Below are 21,447 nucleotides of genomic sequence, written 5' to 3' on the forward strand. Positions count from 1 at the left end.
AAGAAGGAGATTATATTCAAATGAGATCATTCTGTTACTATGAATACTCCTGACTGGTGAGGGGAGAGGATGGAGATGGGGATGGTGCAAGGCTGTTTTCCATTCAGATCTCTATGTAAAAGGAAGGAAAATATGCCTAGAAATGTGAGGACAGCTTGGGCATGTCTCCTGAGTCCCTGATGTCATGTGGTAGAGTGGGAAAATTGTTGTCTATGGCTATTACAGATGAAAGTTAACATTTGTCCAGGGCTTACAGTATGTCAGGTACTGTGACAGACATTTTGTGTACCGTATCATTTGACTATCACAAGGTCCAATGAATGCAGGAATTAGTACTGGCCCCATTTTACAGATGGGGAAACAAAATCTTCATATTCGTAGCTAGGCCTTGGGAAAATTATTGAACCTTTCTGGGTTGGTAGTCTCATTCCTCTCCTGGCCCTGCCCCCCAAAAGTGGGTCTAATACCTACCTCAAAGGCTTTTTGTGAGGTTATGAAAGAGTATGTTATTTGTATCTCACTTGCTACTCAGAAAACTTGTTACGGTGGTTTATAATTATACAAAAGGATAAATTAGAAATAGGAGAGAAAGGCAATAAGAAAATATAAATAGAGAAGTGAGTGTTATGTGAAGCATCTGGCATGTAGTAGAGATGTAATAAATGATAGCTTCCAAATGCTGTGACACTTCTTGTCTCATTAATCAGCTAGAGTTGGGAGATGGGCTTGAAGATCCTCAGCATATCTAACTTTGGATCTAGCTAGAACTTGCTTCTTCTCTGGAGTTTGTTTTGTATCGAATGGTGAAAGGTAGTCATTGATATTTAATTTACAAAAGACAAATTAGTCAGAGGAACATTTAAACACACATTTACTACAATTAATGTGCTGACATTCACATAGTTCACAAGTGATTACAGTGCTAGTCTGGAATGACTGAATGCATTTTGATTACATTAAGGTTTTGCATTCTCCCTTTGCATGCAGGTTTTATACTGGAAAGCTATTCAAGGGACAGCCTGGTGAAGTCGAAAGGGCACTGGATAGAAAGTTGGAAATTTGGAGCCTTAGGCCTGGCTCTACCACTAACTCTCCTGATACCTTACACAAAACTTTCCCCTCTTTGGGCCTCAGTTTCCCCATCTGTACACTGTCTAACTGATATCTCAAATCTGGTTATCTCTCAGAAATTTATCTGTGGCATTTATTTCTGTATTCCATATCTTTTCTTTCCCATTTCTAACCCCACTATTTGGATTTCAGATGACCCCTTTCTGTAAAAAGGAGGGAAATGCTTCACTTGAGTGTGATCTGTAATTGGCATATGCCAGGGGGTGGGGAGGGGAAGGATACCTGGTGAGGGGACAACTCTTCCTAGATAGGCTTCTACTGTCTCTGGGACAAAAGGGAGAAGGTGTCCATACCATAGGTAGGCTGTTGGGCCCTTTGCTTCAGACAGCAGTATCATTCTGGGCAGCATCTGTAGAGAGGAGAGTATCAGCCAATGTGGATTTTATAGTCCAGCTGGGTACCAGAGACTCCCTTGGCCTCTACCCAGACGCCTTCCCAGAGCCCTGGTTCTATATCCCACCTCTCTCAAACAAATGACACTGTTCCCTGCCTTCAACACTGGGGGCTTTGTCCATTTGCATTGGAGGGCGTTGCTGTGGAGGGTGAAGAAGGCATAATTTAGAGCCTAGAGCAGAAAAATACTTGAACAAAGGGGTTTGTTAACTTTGCAAAGCCACAGGGCCGGATAGTTCTTTGTTAGTGTTGGTTTGGTTTGCGTACTGTGGGTGTGGTTCTGAGGGAAGCCCAGTTGGTAGGGAGCCCTGGCCAGATTGATGTGCTAGTTCTGAAAGCTACTGCTTCCCCAAAAAAGCCCTTGAGAGACTTGAATCTTTCATACTGGTTGGGGAGAGGAAAGGGAGGAAACCCGGAAATTCATGATTTCCCACCAGGAAGATAAGTGTTGTTTTGAGAAATATGATTTAGTGAGCACCTACTATGGACTAACCTTGTTTGAATCCTTGTAGTGACCCTGCCTATGAGAGGTGAAAAAACACACTCTAGGTTATGTAGTTAGTAAATTGTGATACAGAGTTTCAAATATAGCTCTGACTGTAAAACTATACTTTTCCCTACTGTGCTACTCTGTTTGGGGTGAACGAGCCTGTTTAGCTTGGAGAAGACTCAAGAGAAGATGTATTCTCTGTCTTGAGATCACTGAGGGGCTGTTGTAGGAAGGAGGGGGCAGTCATGTTCTGTGAGGTCAGAAGGAGCAGAGCTGGGATCCCATAGGTGAAAGCTACAGGAAAAAAAAAATTTCAACTCTGGCACAGAATTGAGCATCTGGCACTCTCGGGACCAAGGCCGGTCTGGATGGAAATCCTCAGAGATGCGTGTTCACAGGCCACTGGGGCATTTGATCTCTTCCCTTCTTCCCTCTCTCTAAGTTGATGAGGCATAAGGAGGGAAGTCCATTCTGTCTGACCTTTGAGATCCATCATTCAGGGAGATCAGGGGCCTAGGAGGAAGGAGCTGGACTCCTTGGGAGGAATTGACAGAAGCTCTGGGGCCATCCTGGAATCCAGCAGTTGTCTGGCTGATGACCAGAGAGGAAGCTGACTGGAGAGGAAGCACCCTCCTTGGCACCAGCGATAAATAACAGGCAACAATGGGAAGCCATAGCTTGAGGAGTTACAAGGCCTGGTGGGAAAGGGAAGTGGGGCCCATAGTTCTTCCCGTTTGCTTTTGTTCCTTCTTGTGAGTGTGTTCACAGCTAGGGAGGAGAGAGAACACATTTTGTTACAGCGATTTTGTTACTTAGCCCCATTTCTAAAGCGTGAGGTTCTTCTGAGGGCTCTTGATTACCTAGGTGCCACTAAGGGGCAGTGCTGCCATAATAAGTTCCACTTTAAGAACCCTCTGCCTGGCTCCTCCTCAGCCGTGGTCTCTAGCTCTAGCTCTATTCTAGCTCTACCTGCCCCCTCCACTTAAGGTTTTGAGCTCTAGAAGAGAGGTGAAATCTCAGAGCATCCATCCATTCATTCATCTGTTCATTGACTGATTCAGTATTGACTGAAGGTCTACTGTGTCTCTAGGAGAATCTCTAGACCTATCAAACACCATCTCTGTCCTTAAGGAACTTGGAGTTACTCACCTATGGAAACAGAGAAAAGTACATGCAACTCTCCTCTCACATTGAATGAAACAAACACCCTTGAGGCTCAGGTTGTATATAGAGGTGGTATATAGAGCATGGGATTTGGTGTCAGCCTTGGGTTCAAATTCTGTCCTGCTATTCAGCCGTGTGACCTTGGACGGCTTGTTTAGCCTCTTAGGACTTTACTTTCCTCAGTAAAATAGTAATCACACTAATCTTAGAGATTTTGTAGTCTTATTTAATCCTCGAGTAAGTAAAGTGCCTGGTGCATAGCAGGCATTCTAATGTTGCTTATTCTTGTTAAGGGCTAAATAAGTGGGTGGAATTTCCCCTGGGAGTTCAGATAAGGGAGCCATGAAATCAGGATGCTTTTCTGGCTTAGTGAAAGCCTTAGGATTTGTCGACTCTGCATTGAAGGCAGCAATCCCTTCTTCTCTTTTTTACCATTTTTGTTTTATAAAATAACTAATATCTATTATTATAATAATAGTATCCCCATCTTATAGATGATGAACTGAGGCTTGGAGAGGGGAAAATACCTGTTTAAGGTCCGATAGCTAGGAAGTAGTATAGTGGCTTGAACCAAAGCTTATAGCAAAGCATAGCAATTGCAATCTTTTGTCAGCTGTGTCCTCTGTGACCTCCTCTTTATTTGCCTGTTTCCATTCTAAGAACAAAGTTTGGTCCCTAAACTTAGAACCCTAGCTGAACGGGTTCTGTGTTACAGAGCAGGTGGCCACTTGGGCACAGGCAGTGTGGGGTAGCAGAAGCAGCGATGGTGGCAGCCCTCCTGGAATTTTCCAGTTGTGCACTGATTTGCTTTCAGGTGGGTGGCTGATGCAGCTGCTGCCAAGCCTGTAATGGGATCTCAGTGGGCCTCAGGTGTTTGGGCATTGGTGCAGTTTTGCACATAATTTCTCATGCAGTTTTCCTCTTGAGGCCCAAGCCTTGCTTCCCAATCCTGCTCTGGACTTCTGAAGTGACTGCTTATGTCACTAGTTTATTTACTCAGATAGATGCATAAGGGATATGAGGAGGGGGGCTTTGCTTTCCAGAATTGACCTAATCTCCTCTCCCCTCCCCAGACCTCAGACGTAAGTAGCCTTCACATGCAAAAGAGAGGCAAAAGGGAGTTCTTGCTTACATCCAGATGCTCCTGGTAATTAGTGAGGATTTTCTCAGAGGCAAGTCTCTTTCCCTCACTGGACCCCAGTTTTCTAGTCTATGCTGCTTGGATCCTGCAATGCTCCAGTCTGTTTGGGGGGTTTCTATTGTGTGGCTGAATAGAATCCACAGCCAGTGTCTTACAAACTGAAGTCCTAGTCCCTCTAAGTGAATGTGGCAGGTTCCAGGAGGTACACAGAGCCGTGGGATGGATGTGATTTAGTATCTTGGCGCATCAGTTTTACTTGTAGATAATATCTATTTCATTATTAAAATATGGATATTTAAGGAGTAGAAAGTAAAATTTGCACAAATGATTAAGGTTAAACCTTCAGGCTTCAAAAAAATTGTGGCTTGCAGCCATCTTCTTGTATCTCACGCTGCCACCCCCACCCCACCCCACCCCCGTCCCCGGGGTATATGCATTCATTATCTTCTGCTGCTTAAGGATTTCTTCCATAGCAGCTTTGAGAAATACTAGCTCAGGCCAGATGAGCTGGCTCTCTGGAATCAAAGGGAGCAAAGAAAGACATTTTTTCTCAGGGATGCAGCCATTTCTCAGAGTGGAATGGTAAGGACCCGTCACTGGAGCCACAGATGTTGTTCCTGGAACTGGGACCTAGATACTCTTTCCCACTAGAAAACGAGGTTTCTGTTTCCTCTGGAGTAAGGTCTCAGCTGGAGGCAAAGCTGGAAGCAAGCTAAGCTTGACCTCATTTCCATATTTCAGGACTTTGAAATGGGGCCAAGAGTTGCCTGATCAAATGATTCCCAGCACCCTGTGGACCTTAATTGGAGTTTTCCTTATAGCCTGGGGTCCGGGGGTCATCTGTTTTATCCTTTGTTCTTTTTCAGTCTTGATTCTGACTTCAGACCATATTTCCTTCCCCCAACACCCTCACTTCCTCACTTTAGGACTTCAGTGGAGGCTAAGAGACATTGCTCATCTCTCCAAGCCCTACAGCCTAAGGAAGTGGAAAATTTATATGCATCTGATTTCTCTGTATTCATAAGGGAAGAGGCAGTGCTCAGAGAGATTAAAATGCCTTGCTGATCCTGAAATCTTTCTTTAGATATCGCTTTAGCTATTACTTTATCCTCAGAGATACTCTAGATCCTGGAACTGTTTTGGCTCCCATGATCCTCTTCTCATCACACCCCTACCCATCCCACTAGTGAAACAGACAACATGGTGCAAGAAGAGGCTAAGGAACTTACTCCTGGGACCTGTGGGACTGGCTGTGTAGTCCGTGCCTTCCTCATTTCCTTTTAGTTCTGGGGTCTCTGAGCCTCTACAGCTGTGCCATTGGTACAGACAAAAACCAGTTGCTGCCCTACTAGTTCTGTTCCCAGTCTGCCCTGCCGTGACCTAGCATCCTGGCCCTAGTGGTCCATCTTCAACATCTTCAGTGGGTCCCTTTCTCTCTTGGGGCTGAATCGTTTCTTGGAACTTATTTCTTTCCACCAACTGTACCTTGGTATATTATTATTTTGCAGCCTTGTGAAAAACCATTAGAATTGTTAATTAGGCCCTATCTTAGATATAGGATAAGAGGTGCTTTAAAAAAATCTTTCCTGTCCACATCCTCTCCCTCTGTCCTCTGCAAAAAAGCCAAAATCACATTTCAACATGACTACTTTGTTGTCATCTAAAACCTGGTAATTCCTACTGCCTATTGACTTAGACTCAAGGACTCACCTTGCCATTGAATCCTGGAAGTCTTTTGATCTTTCCTCATACCCTGCACCTTCCTTCATTTATTTTTTCTAAGCATGTTCCTAGTTACCCAAGTTGGCAAGAGGTAGGTGGGAAATGGGGTTGTATTTCTTGGTCATTTACAAATAACCTAATTAGTAGAATGGTAGAACTTGAGAGCAGAAAGAGGTCATTTAAGCCACACCATTTGTAGTAGATGGGGAAGCTGGATAGATGAGGAAGCTGAGGCCCACAGAGGGAAATATGCTACCTTAAGATCATACAGCAAATTGGAGACAGAATTCAGACTTCCACTGAGGTTTTCTGATACCTGATTCAAGCTAGAAAGGGAGGGGTGATCACCATGCATACCCTGGTGAGCTCACGAAGGTTAATGACCTCGGGATATGGCTTCTCTCCAAAGCTGTTGTTGACTGAGTCTAGTGGGAAAGCCAGGAACTATATCTAGATGCAGAGGTAGTCAAAGTTCATTGTCTGGCTGGGATATCTGGGCCAAAAGAGAGACAAGGGAGTTAGTCACTTGGGAACCCCAGGGCTTCTAAGATCCTTTGAGCCCTTGGCATTAGGAGATAGCATGCAAGAGAAAAGGGTATAGGTTTTGGAGTCATACAGTTAGGATTCTAGTCTAGGCTCTACAGTTTTAGACAGGTTGCCTCTCTAAGCCTTATTTTCCTCATTTATAAAATGGAGATAATAACTATCTCATGGTTGTTCAGTGTTTGATACCTGGCACATAACAGGTACTTTAATAAACATGATCTACTTTTTCCCTGGGACCTCTGAAGCTCTAGATCGTAAGCTCTGGGAGTGACTATGGGGCCTGGCCTTGGATGTGTAGTGCAGACTTTGGATACAGTGCAGTGTGTGTGTGTGTGTGTGTGTGTGTGTGTGTGTGTGTGTGTGTGTGTGTGTGTGTGAATGAGCGTGCGTGTGTGCGTTTTGAGGGGAGATACTGATTTATTCACAGGGAGGACATAAGCAACACTGGGTCCTTGTTACCTGTTTCTAAGTCCAGGTAAATTTCTTCACCTCAACCCCCCCCCCGGCACCCCCCCACAATAGAAGAAAATATAAAGAAGACTCTGATGCCAGTGTGACCTCATTAGGATGTGGCTCAGCTTTATTGCCTCTATCCTCAGTGGTGGGCATGCTGGGTTTGAGCCACCGGCCAGAACTATTTACATGCTAATGTCGGGGACTGGAAAACAGACCCCATCTGTCTTCTCCTGGCTGGCCTCCCTTTCCTGCCCACTGCTCAGCCAAGATGCCCAGAACACCATGGGGCCCCTCAGCTACCACATGGAGGTGCTCACCCTGTTTCCACCCTCATTCCCACTCTCAACCTGTGTGAGTGGTAAAGGGGAATCATGACTGAACTCTAATCAGGATTGGAAAGAAGCATCTCAGCCCCTAGGCACAGCACAGCTTTGGGGTGTATAGATACCACAGTCCCTGCTCTGTCTCCTCAAACATTCTTTATTTGGACATTGTAAATAGGACTCAGTCTGAAGGGTGTGGGCATTATTCCTAGTTGCTAAACATAAAGAAGTAATCCAGGAGAACAAGATTCAGGATTTAAACCAACAGTTTTTACCTTCAGCTTTTAATCCATCCTGGGTGTGTGAAGCTGCATGGCATAATTGAGGGGGCTGGTGGTGGTGGCAGAAAGCACTGGATTTGAATGGGTTTGGAGTCAAACAGACCTGACTCTGCTACTTACTAACTGAACCTTCACTTCTGAACCTTACTTTTATTATCTATAAAATTGGCCCAATTGTAATTATATCATAGGGCTATTGTGAACATTCAAGGAAATAATGGATATCAAGTTATTGGTGTGTGGTCGTGCTCATAAGTAATCGATCCAGTCCCTACCTCAGCGAAAGTACTTTGTTCAGAGAGATGTTGACATCGTTTCTTAGCTCCTGCCCAAGTATATTTTCTTGCCAGACCCTGGGACCATGTGAGCTCCACATTTCTGTCCTCTGTGCCTGGCACAAGGTAGGCATTCAACTAGTGGTTGTTTTGTGTTTTTTCTTTCAGGTGGTGAAAACTATCGGCCTGAGGGAAGTTTGGTTTTTTGGTCTGCAGTACCAGGACACTAAGGGTTTCTCTACTTGGCTAAAACTCAATAAGAAGGTAATTGCTTATCCCATCGTCAGGTTTGGAATTCACTCCTCTGCCAGATCTTTCTCAGGGGTGTAAAATGTGTTCGCTGGCAAATGCAGGGCATCTAGGGCTCAGTTTTTCATGAGTGAAAAATTCTGATCGACCACTAGATCAGAATAAGGGCAGACCTCTTGCTGTCTCCACTTGGACTCCTAACAGCGAGAATGGCCAGTGTCCAAGGAGGATGGGACCCACTTATGGACCATAGCCATTAGTAGTTCTTCAGGACGGAATTGGTATCCTTTTTTCCTTTCCAAACTGAAGGGCTTTAGGAAATTTGTTAAACAGAGAGTCATAGACTATTAAACTGGAAAGAATCTTGAAAGTCTCATAATCTTTATCTTGTCCCTTTTCTTGCCTGTCAACTGTTGCCTGAGCCCCATACAGATGTGTCCTTTCTTGATTTTCTCTCTTAGTTGAACTCCAAGTGCGATGGTTTAAGTATATGTCCATTCAAACTCTCCACCTCCAAGCAGCATCTCTGCAGGAACATGGCAGTTCTCCATCTCATTATCCTCAAACTGGCTGACTTTGTCCTTGGAGGTCTCCATTACTGTCCTATGGCTTATTTTCCTGACAGTGTCTAGGGGATGGGTGCCCCACCTTCTGCTGGCAGAGTCTTCTTTTCACAAAGAGTGGAGACTTCTGCTGGAAAAATGTGGAGCCGCTAATAGCCAATTTCAGGCTTTAAAAGACAATGTGATTTGTGCTTTTGCCTATAGTCAATTCCCAGACCTCAGTCATACATCCTAGTCTTTATTTTGCTGATTTATGGAGTTGGGGGGGCCTTAAGAGAGAAGTTTCTTAAGCCTACTTTCAGAACGTGGGGGCAGCTGGATATATTGTCAGATGATGATGGCTTAAGGGCTTATGACTATCAGTGGGTGTTAGGTTTTTTCAGGAAGAAATTCCCTACAGGAAGCAATTATGGATATGGGATTGGGTCCCCAATGAAAGTAATGTGTCTCTTTTCTGAATTATCAGGAGAATTGCCACCCAACTCTTTGGGATTATCCAAATTGATGACTTTTCAGTGTCTTCTCCCCACCCTACAGCCACTCCCCCATCCCTAAAGTCTATTTTTTGAGAGCCCATAACCCCTTGCTGCTCCCAGGTGACTGCCCAGGATGTGCGGAAGGAAAGCCCCCTGCTTTTCAAGTTCCGGGCTAAGTTCTACCCTGAGGATGTATCCGAGGAATTGATCCAGGACATCACACAGCGACTATTCTTCCTGCAAGTGAAGGAGGGCATTCTCAATGATGATATTTACTGCCCACCTGAGACTGCTGTGTTGCTGGCCTCCTATGCTGTCCAGTCCAAGTATGGTGACTTCAATAAGGAAGTCCACAAGTCTGGCTACTTGGCCGGGGACAAGTTGCTGCCACAGAGGTGAGGTGATGTACTGGCCATCTGCCCTGTTCAGAGTGGGCTGCAGCCCAAAGCTGACTGATCCCTATTATACAGAGGTTGCCAGATCTGTCCCTCTCCACTAGGGTCTGTCTGAAGACCGTGTTATGCTGCTCAGACAGACATATTTGCATATGGCACTATACCCTGTTGTTATTTCTCTGGTTCTCAAAATAAAAAGCTATTTTTCCTCCTCTGTTTGCCTAATTACAGGACTTCATTCCCCTGGAAACAGGTGCTTATATAGAGAACCAGAGATGGATTAATTCTCCTTGCCCCAGTTCCATTTTCTCAATCCTTTTCACTGATTTAGACCTCTTATATCAGAGGTTCATAGGAGTGAGAAATACTTAAGCCAGGGATGTGGGGAGCTCAAACAGTCTTTTAATATTGATAACCAGTGTACAGAGATTTCTGCTTTTTTAAACTTCAAAATTGAACATTCTCAAACACTCATTCTTGTTTTAGCATCACAACAACATAGAAAATGAATAAGGCAGCACAATCCTTATTAGCTCAGGAAATAGATGTGCAGAGGTGCTCACTCTGACCTGCTCAATCTCCCACAGCTCATTTAAGGTGACCTAGAACCCTAGTCTCTTGATTTTTTTAACCCCACTGCATCCATTTGCTATTTTCATAGGCTTTTGGATTGGAAGGAAAGTTCTGTTTCATTCTGGTAGCCTCAGTCCCAGTGGAGCTGTGGCAAATGTACAACTCACCTGAAGGTATTAGGGATAGTGGTTGTGCCCTGGGACTCTACCTAAGTCACTGCCATAATGTCTGAGATAGCATATTTAAAGCAAGCCTTGTTTATGATCTAGTAGATCTGGGAGGTTGAGCCCATTATCAATAGTTTCTCCCAGAGCCATTTGGGCTCAGTTCTTTGTTCTGTAGCCACAGGCTGTAATCTTATCCCTGAGCAATAGTCTCACAAATGCAAACTGTTGGTACCACAAAGATCTAGGAGAGCGCGTGCATGCCTCCATGAGGCCCGTTCCTACTCTTAGCCCCACAAGCCAGCACAGACTGTTGATATGTTATTGCTCTGCTTAGAGATCACAGCACATTATTGGATTTTCTGGTTAAAGGTACAAAGGAAGGTGTTCCTATTGTCTTTCTTGGTCACCCATTCTGTATCTCTCATACTCCTCAGGCAGTTCCCTATGTCTAATTAATACCTCCTGCTGTAATTTCAGTCTGCTTCTGGTGTAATGACCCCACATACTTTTTGCATCAACCCCTTGGGGAGCTAAGTAGACTTCCCTTTACCCCTGCTTTTGGACTTTGTGCTTTAAACTACTCACCATGCATTGTCTTTCCAGGGTCCTGGAACAGCACAAACTTAACAAGGACCAGTGGGAGGAACGTATCCAGGTGTGGCATGAGGAGCACCGGGGCATGCTCAGGTAAGCCGGCCCTAGCAACTGTGGGCTCTATTGCCCCTGCAGGGAGAATGAGAGTTGATTCTGGAGAGAGAAGAGGCAGAGGGCAAGGAACACTGGAGGACATTGGAGAGAGAGAAACAGGAAATTAGAAATGGAAGGCAAATCAGGGCCATCATAAAGCTGTACTTTTTGTGAATGATGGCAACTGATAGCCCAGACAATTTTGACCATAAAGAAATGGAGGGGATCTCAGGATCCCTAGGGAGCTTCTGCGCCACCAGGGTCTCCTCCCCAAGAATGAAATGAAGAAGGAGCTCTATAAACGTGGCATACCATTTGGGAATTGTCTAGTTGAAGAACAAATTTTACCATTTTGCCATCACCACCTCATCTGGGCTCTGCTAATAATGTGCCTGCGTACGAGGCTTCTGTGATAGCAAACATGCCAGAGGCCAGCAAGGGTCATCCCGCCTTTATTCCCCTTTGGGAACCTCAGACCTGAGGCTCCTGTGAGCATGTTTTGGCAAAAGTCATGTTGTGCTCTGTTCGCCATCATCTGTTCACCTTCCATCCTCTTTCCCACCCCTTATAGCAAGATTCTTGTCAGAATTGCAGAACAAGTAGGCTTTCTGTCTCCCCGGGTCTGATTCACAGGGTCCCCTATATTCCCCGCCCCCGCCCCACCCTGCTCTCTTGTTTAGGGAGGATGCTGTCCTGGAGTATCTGAAGATTGCCCAGGATCTGGAGATGTATGGTGTGAACTACTTCAGCATCAAGAACAAGAAAGGCTCAGAGCTGTGGCTGGGAGTAGATGCCCTGGGTCTCAACATCTATGAGCAGAATGACAGGTATAGTTCAGAGCTTACTTAGTTTTTTGGGCCACTTTGACACCTAGGATTTGACAGAGTAGGATTATACTTCCTGGGTCCCACCTATATCATTCTTCTTCTACCTAGTTTAGACCAGTCCAGATGATTGTACAACCTCCCTCAGGTCTCTAAATCTTGCATTGACTAGACTTGCACTGTCTGCTATGGTAGCTTTTGGCCACATATAGCTGTTGAGCACTTGAAATGTGGCTGCTCTGAATTGAGATGTGCTATAAGTGTAAACTCCATACTGGACTTTGAAGACTTGGTGTGAATAACAGAATACAAAATATCTCACTAATATTTTTAAAAATATTGATTTACATGTACAAATGATAGTATTTTACATATACTGGGTTAAATGAACTGCTGTTACAGTTAATTCCACCTATTTCTTTTTATTTATTTTCATGTGGCTGCTAGAAAATTTAAAATTACATGTGTGGTTCTCATTATATTTCTGTTGGACAACACTGGTCTAAAACCTACCTTGTCACGATTTGTAATTAATCTCCTTTGCATATGATGATTAAGTGCCTTTTGGCCTATAATCCCTCTTGCTACAGTCTTATCGCACTAGCTTATTTTTTTTCCTTGGATTGCTCTTTTTTTTAAAAAAAAATATTTATTTATTTATTGCCATGTTGGCACTTAGTTGCAGCACATGGGCTCTTCGTTGCGGTGCATGGGCTTCTCTCTAGTTGTGGCGCGTGGGCTCCAGAGCACGTGGGCTCAGTAGTTGCGGCATGTGGGCTCAGTTGCCCCGCAGCATGTGGGATCTTAGTTCCCCCACCAGGGATCGAACCTATGTCCCCTGCATTGGAAGGTGGGTTCTCAACTGGACCACCAGGGAAGTCCCTTCTTGGCTTGCTCTTGATGAGGATGGAGATCAGTATATTATTGTTTTGTGTAACTTCTGAGTCTTGGAACTTATTATTTACCTTCTCCCCAACTTTTACAACCTTGGTAGAATAGAAGAGTTCCAGTTAAGTAGGGCTGGGGATTCTTGTGAGAGATTGTTACAAGGTCCATGCCTCAACAAAAAATAAAATAAAACAAACCTCAGATATTGGGACAAGGGATATGTTGATTGTGGTATCAGGAGGTCCTTTGTGCACCCTCAATGCTGGCAACTGACCTGGTGGCATGTGATGACACTGGCTGAGCTGGCAATGAATCTACCTCCTTAAGGGAGAAGTTGGTGGTGGGGAGGGCAAGGCACCAACCCTCTAAGTCCTTCTTGTCTTGCCTTTATCCTAATGTTCTTGGCATCCATTTTTACAGACTGACTCCTAAGATAGGCTTCCCCTGGAGTGAAATCAGGAACATCTCTTTTAATGACAAGAAATTTGTCATCAAGCCCATTGACAAAAAAGCCCCGGTAAGTGACTCCTCCCACTGGCCAACACAGGTACTTGCCAAGGCCTGGATAATGCTAAAAGCAATTGTGTCATTCTATATTTCTCTCCCTTTTTTGGCTTTTTTGTGTATGTGGGTGGGAATAGGAGGCACAAAAGGCGATTGGCAATGAAAGGGGATGCTGATGCCAAGAAATGGTCAGGAGGCATCCTATAACTGGTACCACACTGCTACCTGTGTCTCAGGAGAAGCATGGATTATGGAGAGCCACAGGCAGTCTAATTACTGCCTCTTAGCCACTGTCTTTTACTTCCCTGAGGCTCTGGGGTGGAAACAGAGAGTACATCTTATCTTTTAAAGCCTCTAGGCCCTAGAAAGTGGAAACTGTTCATGTACTCGATTTATCTTTAATTCTGGAGAAAGGACAGAGCCAGGAGAAGTCCAGATCCAAAGATGATTCTCCAGGTGTTCTTTCTGTTATAACTTTGCTGCTGTCCTCTCAAGACTTCTTTCCAGAGCAATCCAAAACCAAGAAAGTGCTTTCAGTCCAGTCATTCCTCTAACATGCTTGCCATTCCTGTCACCTACTCAGTTGCCTGTGGCTGACAAGACTGGAAAGCTGGTGCTTGGGAATAGGATAGAAAACTGAGAGGAGACTCTCCTCTTTTGATGTACCTCATGTCCAACAAGGGCCAATGGCCATGCTGAACCAGACCTTTCTCATGAGGCCTCAACCATTCCTCTCCAGCTCTGAGGTCTCTGAACTTGCCCTGCTAGGAACTTTATATATGTTGTCTCTTTAAACCCTCAACGACATTGTCAGGTAGGTAGTAGCATACCTGTTTTATAAGTGATGAAACTGAGTTTCAGAGGGATGGAGTGATTTGCCCAAGATCACATAGCTAAAAATGATAGAGCTGGGATTTACACCTAGGTTGTTTGACCTCTGGTTCTTGTGCTTCTTCTACTGCACCCCAAGCAATGCGAGATGGTAGCAGTTTGGGTTCAGTGGCAGAGGAGCTGGTGGTTAGTCCATCAGCTGGTGACCTTGGTCCAGTGGTATTTGTAGTAACAAACTCAAACTCACTGGATTTTCTTGTGTGTGTGTGTTTTTTTTGTTTTTTTTGTTTTTCTTTGTTTTGTTTTGTTTTTTTAATACTGCTGCTGTGCTCAACTTTCATCAGAAAAAGGTAAGTAACAAAGTCAGCTGAGATCAAAGGCATATTTAAAAAACAACAACCAGGATAATCGATGTTCAGATTTATATATTCATGTATGTATTTACAAACTGCCTTATTCCAAACAGGATTGAAGGGACTGGGTCTAGGATATGCTTTTAGGAGATTATAGAACCAGTCCAGCCCACCCATACTACACTCACCACGGTATTATGCAGGGATTATTTGGCCTCTAAGAGAGGCCCCTGAGACCCAGCAGGATATCTAATTAGCAGATAAAGTCAGTTTCTATCTTTCAACTGCATTGAGGGTATTTTAGGATGCTTTTCATAAGCAAAGGTTGAAAGAAATTGTGGCTCGGTGGAAAGAGCACTGGTTTCGGAGTCAAGAAGCCTGGGTTCCAGTCCTGGGTCTGCCACTAACCTGCCATCTGACCCTGGGCAAGTCACTTCACCACTCTGATAATTGGTCTTCCCATCTGTAACATGATCTTTCCAGTGCTTTTGGACTTAGCTTTTCAGAAGGCAGAAGCCCACCTTCATCTGTCCCTCTAAACTCTTTCTGACTGCTGGTTTTCCACCAGGACTTCGTCTTCTATGCTCCTCGGCTGCGGATTAACAAGCGGATCTTGGCTCTGTGTATGGGGAACCATGAGCTATACATGCGCCGCCGCAAGCCCGACACAATCGAGGTGCAGCAGATGAAGGCACAGGCCCGGGAGGAGAAGCACCAGAAACAGATGGAGCGGTAGGTGACGTGGAACTGAAGTGGGGGCCAGGGCTGTGGCAAGGAAGCTTCTCAGAGGTGCCAAGCCTGCTAAAGGCAAGGCATGAAGCCATCCTGGTACTGGGGGAGAGAGAGATGTACAGGGATACACCCCTTCCATTAAGTCTCAGGCATCCCCATCCCCAGGAGGCAGGCATTTAGAACCCTAGGATTTCAGAGGCTGATAGGAGGGAGGGACATTTCATAGTTCCCCATTATCTATGACCCTCATGCCATTGCTTTTCTAGGTGGACTCTGGGTTGCTCTGGGCTATCTGACCAGTATAGCAGCAGTAGCAGAAGGCTTCATGCACATTTAAACCTGGACTCTAGGGTTTTTTGAGTGGAATTGGGCAGAGCCACCAGAATTTTCCCTACCAAGCCCTTTTGCACTGAGGACCCTTGCTACTCAAAGTGCATCAAAGCTCAGCAGCATCAGCATCAACTTTGGAACTTTTTAGAAAGGCAGTATTCTGAGACCTACCTCAAAGCTGCTGATTCAAAATCTGCAACTTAAGATCCTAGTTGAACATTTCTTCAAAGAAGATATGCAAATGGCCAGCAGGCACATGAAAACACCCTTAGTCATTAGGGAAATGCAAGTCAAAACCACAGTGAGGTACCACCTCATACTCACTAATATGGATATAATAAATGAAAACAGAAAATAACAGTTGTTGGCAAGGGTATGGAGAAATTGGAACTCATGCTCATTGCTAGTGGGAATGTAAAATGGTTCAGCTGCTGTAGAAAACAATTTGATGGTTCCTCAAAAAATTAAATGTAGAATTACCATACAATTCCACAATTCCACTCCTAGGTATATACTGAAAAAAATTGAAAACAGGTGTTCAAACAGGTACATGCACATACCTGTTCATAGCTGTGCAATTCACAATAACCAAAAATTGGAAACAGCCCAAATGTCCATCAGTGAATGAATGGATAAACAAATTGTACAGCCATCCAATGAAATATTATTCAGCCATTAAAAATTTTAGAACAAAGTATTGATGCATACTACAATGTAGATGAATCTCTAAAGCATTATGCTAAGTGAAAGAAACCAGACACAAAAGGTCACATATTGTATTATTCCATTTATATGAAATATCCAGAATAGATAAACAGAAGGCAGATTGGTGGTTGTCAGGGGCTGGAGAGAGGGGAGATGTGGAGAAACTGCTTAATACCAGGTATGAGGTTTTCCTTTGGAGTGATGAAATGTCTTGGAACTAATAGAGGTAGTGGTCATACAACATTGTGAATGTATTAAATGCCACTGAATTATTCACTTTAAAATGGTTAATTTTATATTATGTGAATTTCACCTCAGTAAGTTATTTGAAAAATAAGATCCCTGGTGATTCCTGTGCATGTTAATGTTTGAGAGCACTGTTTTAGTAGATACTCTGTCATAAAGAGTTTGGAACCTCAGGAGGCTTCTAATCTAGTAGGCTGGAAAATGACTCCGTGTATGGGAGGTTAGACACCAAAGTTCACATTTATTCTGGAAAAATGAAATTAGGGGCAGTTTACAGAACTGGATCTGGCAGGAACCTGCCCTCAAGGACCTCACAGTATAGTAGAAGAAAGGGAAAAAATAGTATATATATAACGGTTCAAGGCACAAATGCTGTGTCATTCATTCACTCAATATATATTTATTGAGCAGTGAAAAATAAAGAGACAAAAATCTCTGCTCTGCTCCCATGAAGCTGTCATTCTAGTGGGAAGAGACAGACAGATCAAATAAACATATTATATGGTATGTGACATGATAAGAAGTACTATGGAGAAAAATAACAGGGAGGAGGGATATGGAGAAGGGTAGGCCAAGTATTCTGAGGGGTCAGAAAGAGAAAAGACATCTAGCCAAGGGAGAAAAGAAGGCCTCCTGGAAGAGGCACTGGGGCAAGAAAAAGCAAATACTTATTTTAGATTTACAACAAATTCTGGAGAAAAGGAGCCTAGAGCTGAGCTTCAGAGGGCAGGCAGAGGACTGATGCCCCAGCCATAGGGATCACCAGACTTGAAGCACAGTATATCAGCACAGATCCAAAACTTTTCTCCCTGTAACTTTATAAGGTAGATAGGGCAGGACTTATTTGGCCATTTTACAGATAAGGTTACTGAGAGCAAGAGCAAAGAAATGATGTAGCTAAGGTCACCTACTGATTACCCACTGGGTAGTGGACAAGCTGAGAGTCCAGGTTGGATCTCCTGATTCTGGGACAAACTGACAGGGCCCTGAGCATACCGGCCCACGTAGGGCTGTGATGTAAGGACAAGAATGTAGAGAGAAGGGAGAGTGGTCTTGTCTCACAAGCCCTGAGTGTGTTGGATGGGTGGGGACTGAGGGGCCAGGGCCAGGGAGCCTTGGGAATTCCAAGGCTTCCATGTGGCCTTGCTATCCTGTTCCCTCCCTTCTTTCTCCTTTCCTAGTGCTCTGCTGGAAAATGAGAAGAAGAAACGTGAGATGGCAGAAAAGGAGAAGGAGAAGATTGAACGGGAAAAGGAGGAACTGATGGAGAGGCTGAAGCAGATCGAGGAACAGACTAAGAAGGCTCAACAAGGTGAGGCTTGGAGTCACCTTGGAGACTGGGTTTTCCCACAGTCTGACTCTATGAACTGGAAACCCTTCTGTCTGAGCTGCAGACTCAGGCCATATATTCCAGATATGACTAAAGAATAGAGGAGTGATGGAGCAAGAGGAAGAGTGCCTAGAACTTTCTGCCAGCTGTGTCCTGGGGTGAAGCATTTCCAGGAAGGAAGTTAGGTGTCCCTTCTTGATCTCTGCACTTTTCACCACCTTTCCCCTACCTTCTCTTCCCAGAACTGGAAGAACAGACCCGCAGGGCTCTGGAACTTGAACAGGAGCGGAAGCGTGCCCAGAGCGAGGCTGAGAAACTGGCCAAAGAGCGTCAAGAAGCTGAAGAGGCCAAGGAGGCCCTGTTGCAGGCCTCCCGGGACCAGAAGAAGACCCAGGAACAACTGGTAAAGCTACAAAATGGGCTGGGATTATGGGACCTTAGTTTTCTCTTCTGTCTGCCTACCTATTCACAGCTACCTCTGCTTGCAGGACTGGTTCTTTCCAGCAGGGTAACTCTCAGCAGGCTTCCAGCAGATAGCTCCTTCAGAAGCAAGCTGAGAAGTCATTTTGCAAATACTCTTCCCTAACCCTTACTTTTATTCTCTTTCTTAGCAATTGGGGATTTGAGCTGATGACCTGACAAAGGAGAGAGGGAGGAAAGTAGTAAAGGGATTCACACTTGATTGACTAGCTACGTGTGTTACAAGCTATACTAGCAACTTTTCCCTTTTCCTTACTTCCTTATTTCCTCTTCCTAATAACCCTATGAGATTAATCCTTGTGGGATAATATGCCCAGAAAAGGAAATTAGGACTCAGAGAGGTTGAAGAGACTCATCAGAGGTCACACTGTTGTGACTGAGTAAGAATGAGAAGTCATTTCTGCCTCTCTTTTAAAGGTTTGCTCCCTAAAAGCACACGTAAAACTGTGTGTCTATACATTTTTTAGGGGAGAAGGGTGAGCATCTATTCTTTCATCACAATTTCCAAGGGTTCTGTGACTCAGAAATTAAGAACCTGTGTCCCAAATTCCTTGACGTATGCTCTTCCCCTGTACTGTTTGGAGTGAGAGTGCAAGAACCTAAAACCTAATTCTCAGGGGGAAATGTCCTCTGGGAGATTTGCCCGAAGTGTGAGGGCGTGCATAAGCTTATTCCCTTCTTCAGATCACTTTGTGACACTTGAGTGTCATTCCTATACTTGTCCTGGGAAGAGTCTTAGTGGAGCCCTGAGCATTGTAGGATAACAGGAAAGGGTCTGCCACTTCAGGCAGTGACACAGTGATCTCCAAAGCTTTACTGAGGCCCTAACTGTGCAATTGGCAATACCAAGAGGGAGAGAGGGAGAGAGAGATGAGGAAGAGCCAGAGATGACACGTTGTTTGTCCTCAGGTCTATAGTCTAGGCAGGGAGCTCTGACTTATAAGGAAATAGTTTGGAGTTAATAGGGTGCTATAGTAGATCTGAGAATGAGTGTTCCTCTGGGCTTCCTGGAGGAAGTGTGGTAAAAAGAGCCTCCAAGAGCAGCAAGCAAGTGGAGCAGCAAGTTCCCTGTTAATTCTCAGGGGATCTGGGGTTGAAGACACCTGGGGCCTGAGGACCAGAAGGCCCACCTCTCATAAGCTTCCAATTGATCCACAGGCCTTGGAAATGGCAGAGCTGACATCTCGGATCTCCCAGCTGGAGATGGCCCGACAGAAAAAGGAGAGTGAGGCTGTGGAATGGCAGCAGAAGGTAAGATACCGTGCCCAGGACAAAGCAGTGTGGGATGGGGTATCATATGCATAGGCTCCAGTTCCTTAGATTCTTTTATTTATTTATTTATTTTTAAAGATAATACCTGGAAGTATCTTTTATTTTTTTTTTTTTATTTATTTTTTCCGGTACGTGGGCCTCTCACTGTTGTGGCCTCTCCCGTTGTGGAACACAGGCTCCGGATGTGCAGGCTCAGCGGCCATGGCTCACGGGCCCAGCTGCTCCGTGGCATGTGGGATCTTCCCAGACCGGGGCACGAACCCATGTCCCCTGCATCGGCAGGCAGACTCTCAACCACTGTGCCACCAGGGAAGCCCCATTATTTTATATTTTATTTAAAAAATTATTTTATTTTTTTTAACATCTTCATTGGCGTATAATTGCTTTACAATGGTGTGTTAGTTTCTGCTGTACAACAAAGTGAATCAGCTGTATATATACATATATCCCCATATCTCCTCCTATTGCATCTCCCTCCCACCATCCCTATCCCACCCCTCTAGGTGGTCACAAAGCACCGAGCTGATCTCCCTGTGCTATGCGGCTGCTTCCCACTAGCTATCTATTTTACATTTGGTAGTGTACATATGTTCACGCCACTCTCTCACTTCTTCTCAGCTTACCGTTCCCTCTCCCCGTGTCCTCAAGTCCATTCTCTACGTCTGTGTCTTTATTCCTATTCTGCCCCTAGGTTCTTCAGAACCATTTCTTTTTATTCCATATATATGTGTTATCATACAGTATTTGTTTTTCTCTTTCTGACTTACTTCACTCTGTATGACAGACTCTAGGTCCATCCACCTCACTGCAAATAACTCAATTTCATTTCCTTTTATGGCTGAGTAATATTCCATTGTATATATGTGTCGCATCTTCTTTATCCATTCATTGGTCGATGGACACTTAGGTTGCTTCCATGTCCAGGCTATTGTAAATAGTGCTGCAGTGAACATTGTGGTACATGACTCTCTTTGAATTATGGTTTTCTCAGGGTATATGGTTTGCCCAGTGGTGGGATTGCTGGGTCATATGGTAGTTCTATTTAGTTTTTTAAGGAACTTCCATACTGTTCTCCATAGTGGCTGTATCAACTTACATTCCCACCAACAGTGCAAGGGGGTTCCCTTTTCTCCACACCCTCTTCAACATTTATTGTTTGCAGATTTTTTGATGATGGCCATTCTGACCGATGTGAGGATTTGGGTTTCTTCACGCTTCTATCCTTCCTTGACAGTGGGTATCATGGGAGAAGGAGCTCAAGCCTTTCTCAGATACTTCCCAGAATTCTCCAGTACCCCCAGGGAATTTGGTACTAGTAATAGGAATTACTCCTATTATACAGCTGAAGGAACTCAGGATCAGTCAGGCAAAGTGACTTGGCCTACCTGGTGCCTGCTTTCTGCTGGGCCATTCTAGGCACACATAGGGATGCCGCAAGTTAGCCTGGTCTGACTGCCAGCCCTTCTCTTCCTCTGTTACTGGGCAGGCTCAGATGGTACAAGAAGACTTGGAGAAGACCCGTGCAGAGCTGAAGACTGCCATGAGCACGCCTCATGTGGCAGAGCCTGCCGAGAATGAGCAGGATGAGCAGGATGAGAACGGTGCAGAGGCCAGCGCTGAACTGCGGGCTGATGCCATGGCCAAGGATCGCAGCGAGGAGGAACGTACCACTGAGGCAGAGAAGAATGAGCGTGTGCAGAAGCACCTGAAGGTATCAAGGCTGACCCAAAGGGTCATGGAGACCATGTGTATTGACTTAGTAGCCCATGGCCTTCCCTAGATCATCGGGGCACGGGAGCAGTAGAGGAGCCTGTCTCAGTGCTCTGTGGGAGCTTAAGCATTTCTCAATGAGAGCTTTAAGGGAGAGCACCTCTCACTTATTTTTTTAATTTTTAATTTTTATTTTTATAAATTTATTTA

General features: G+C 44.7%; 1 protein-coding gene across 1 annotated transcript in view; it reads left to right on the forward strand.

Moving 5' to 3' along the window:
• The window catches only part of MSN (moesin), a 67,867-nt gene that overhangs the window by 43,645 nt on the left and 2,775 nt on the right, over positions 1-21,447 (forward strand). The window contains exons 3-12 of the mRNA XM_082680734.1: positions 8,091-8,186; positions 9,331-9,605; positions 10,949-11,032; positions 11,713-11,859; positions 13,165-13,261; positions 15,001-15,164; positions 17,627-17,757; positions 18,018-18,178; positions 19,414-19,506; positions 21,014-21,238. Coding sequence (XP_082536860.1) covers positions 8,091-8,186; positions 9,331-9,605; positions 10,949-11,032; positions 11,713-11,859; positions 13,165-13,261; positions 15,001-15,164; positions 17,627-17,757; positions 18,018-18,178; positions 19,414-19,506; positions 21,014-21,238 — 1,473 coding nt within the window. The remainder of the gene's footprint in view (positions 1-8,090; positions 8,187-9,330; positions 9,606-10,948; positions 11,033-11,712; positions 11,860-13,164; positions 13,262-15,000; positions 15,165-17,626; positions 17,758-18,017; positions 18,179-19,413; positions 19,507-21,013; positions 21,239-21,447) is intronic.

This window comes from Grampus griseus (genome assembly GCF_964374135.1).
Source record: "Grampus griseus genome assembly, chromosome: X".
Lineage (NCBI taxonomy): Eukaryota > Metazoa > Chordata > Mammalia > Artiodactyla > Delphinidae > Grampus > Grampus griseus.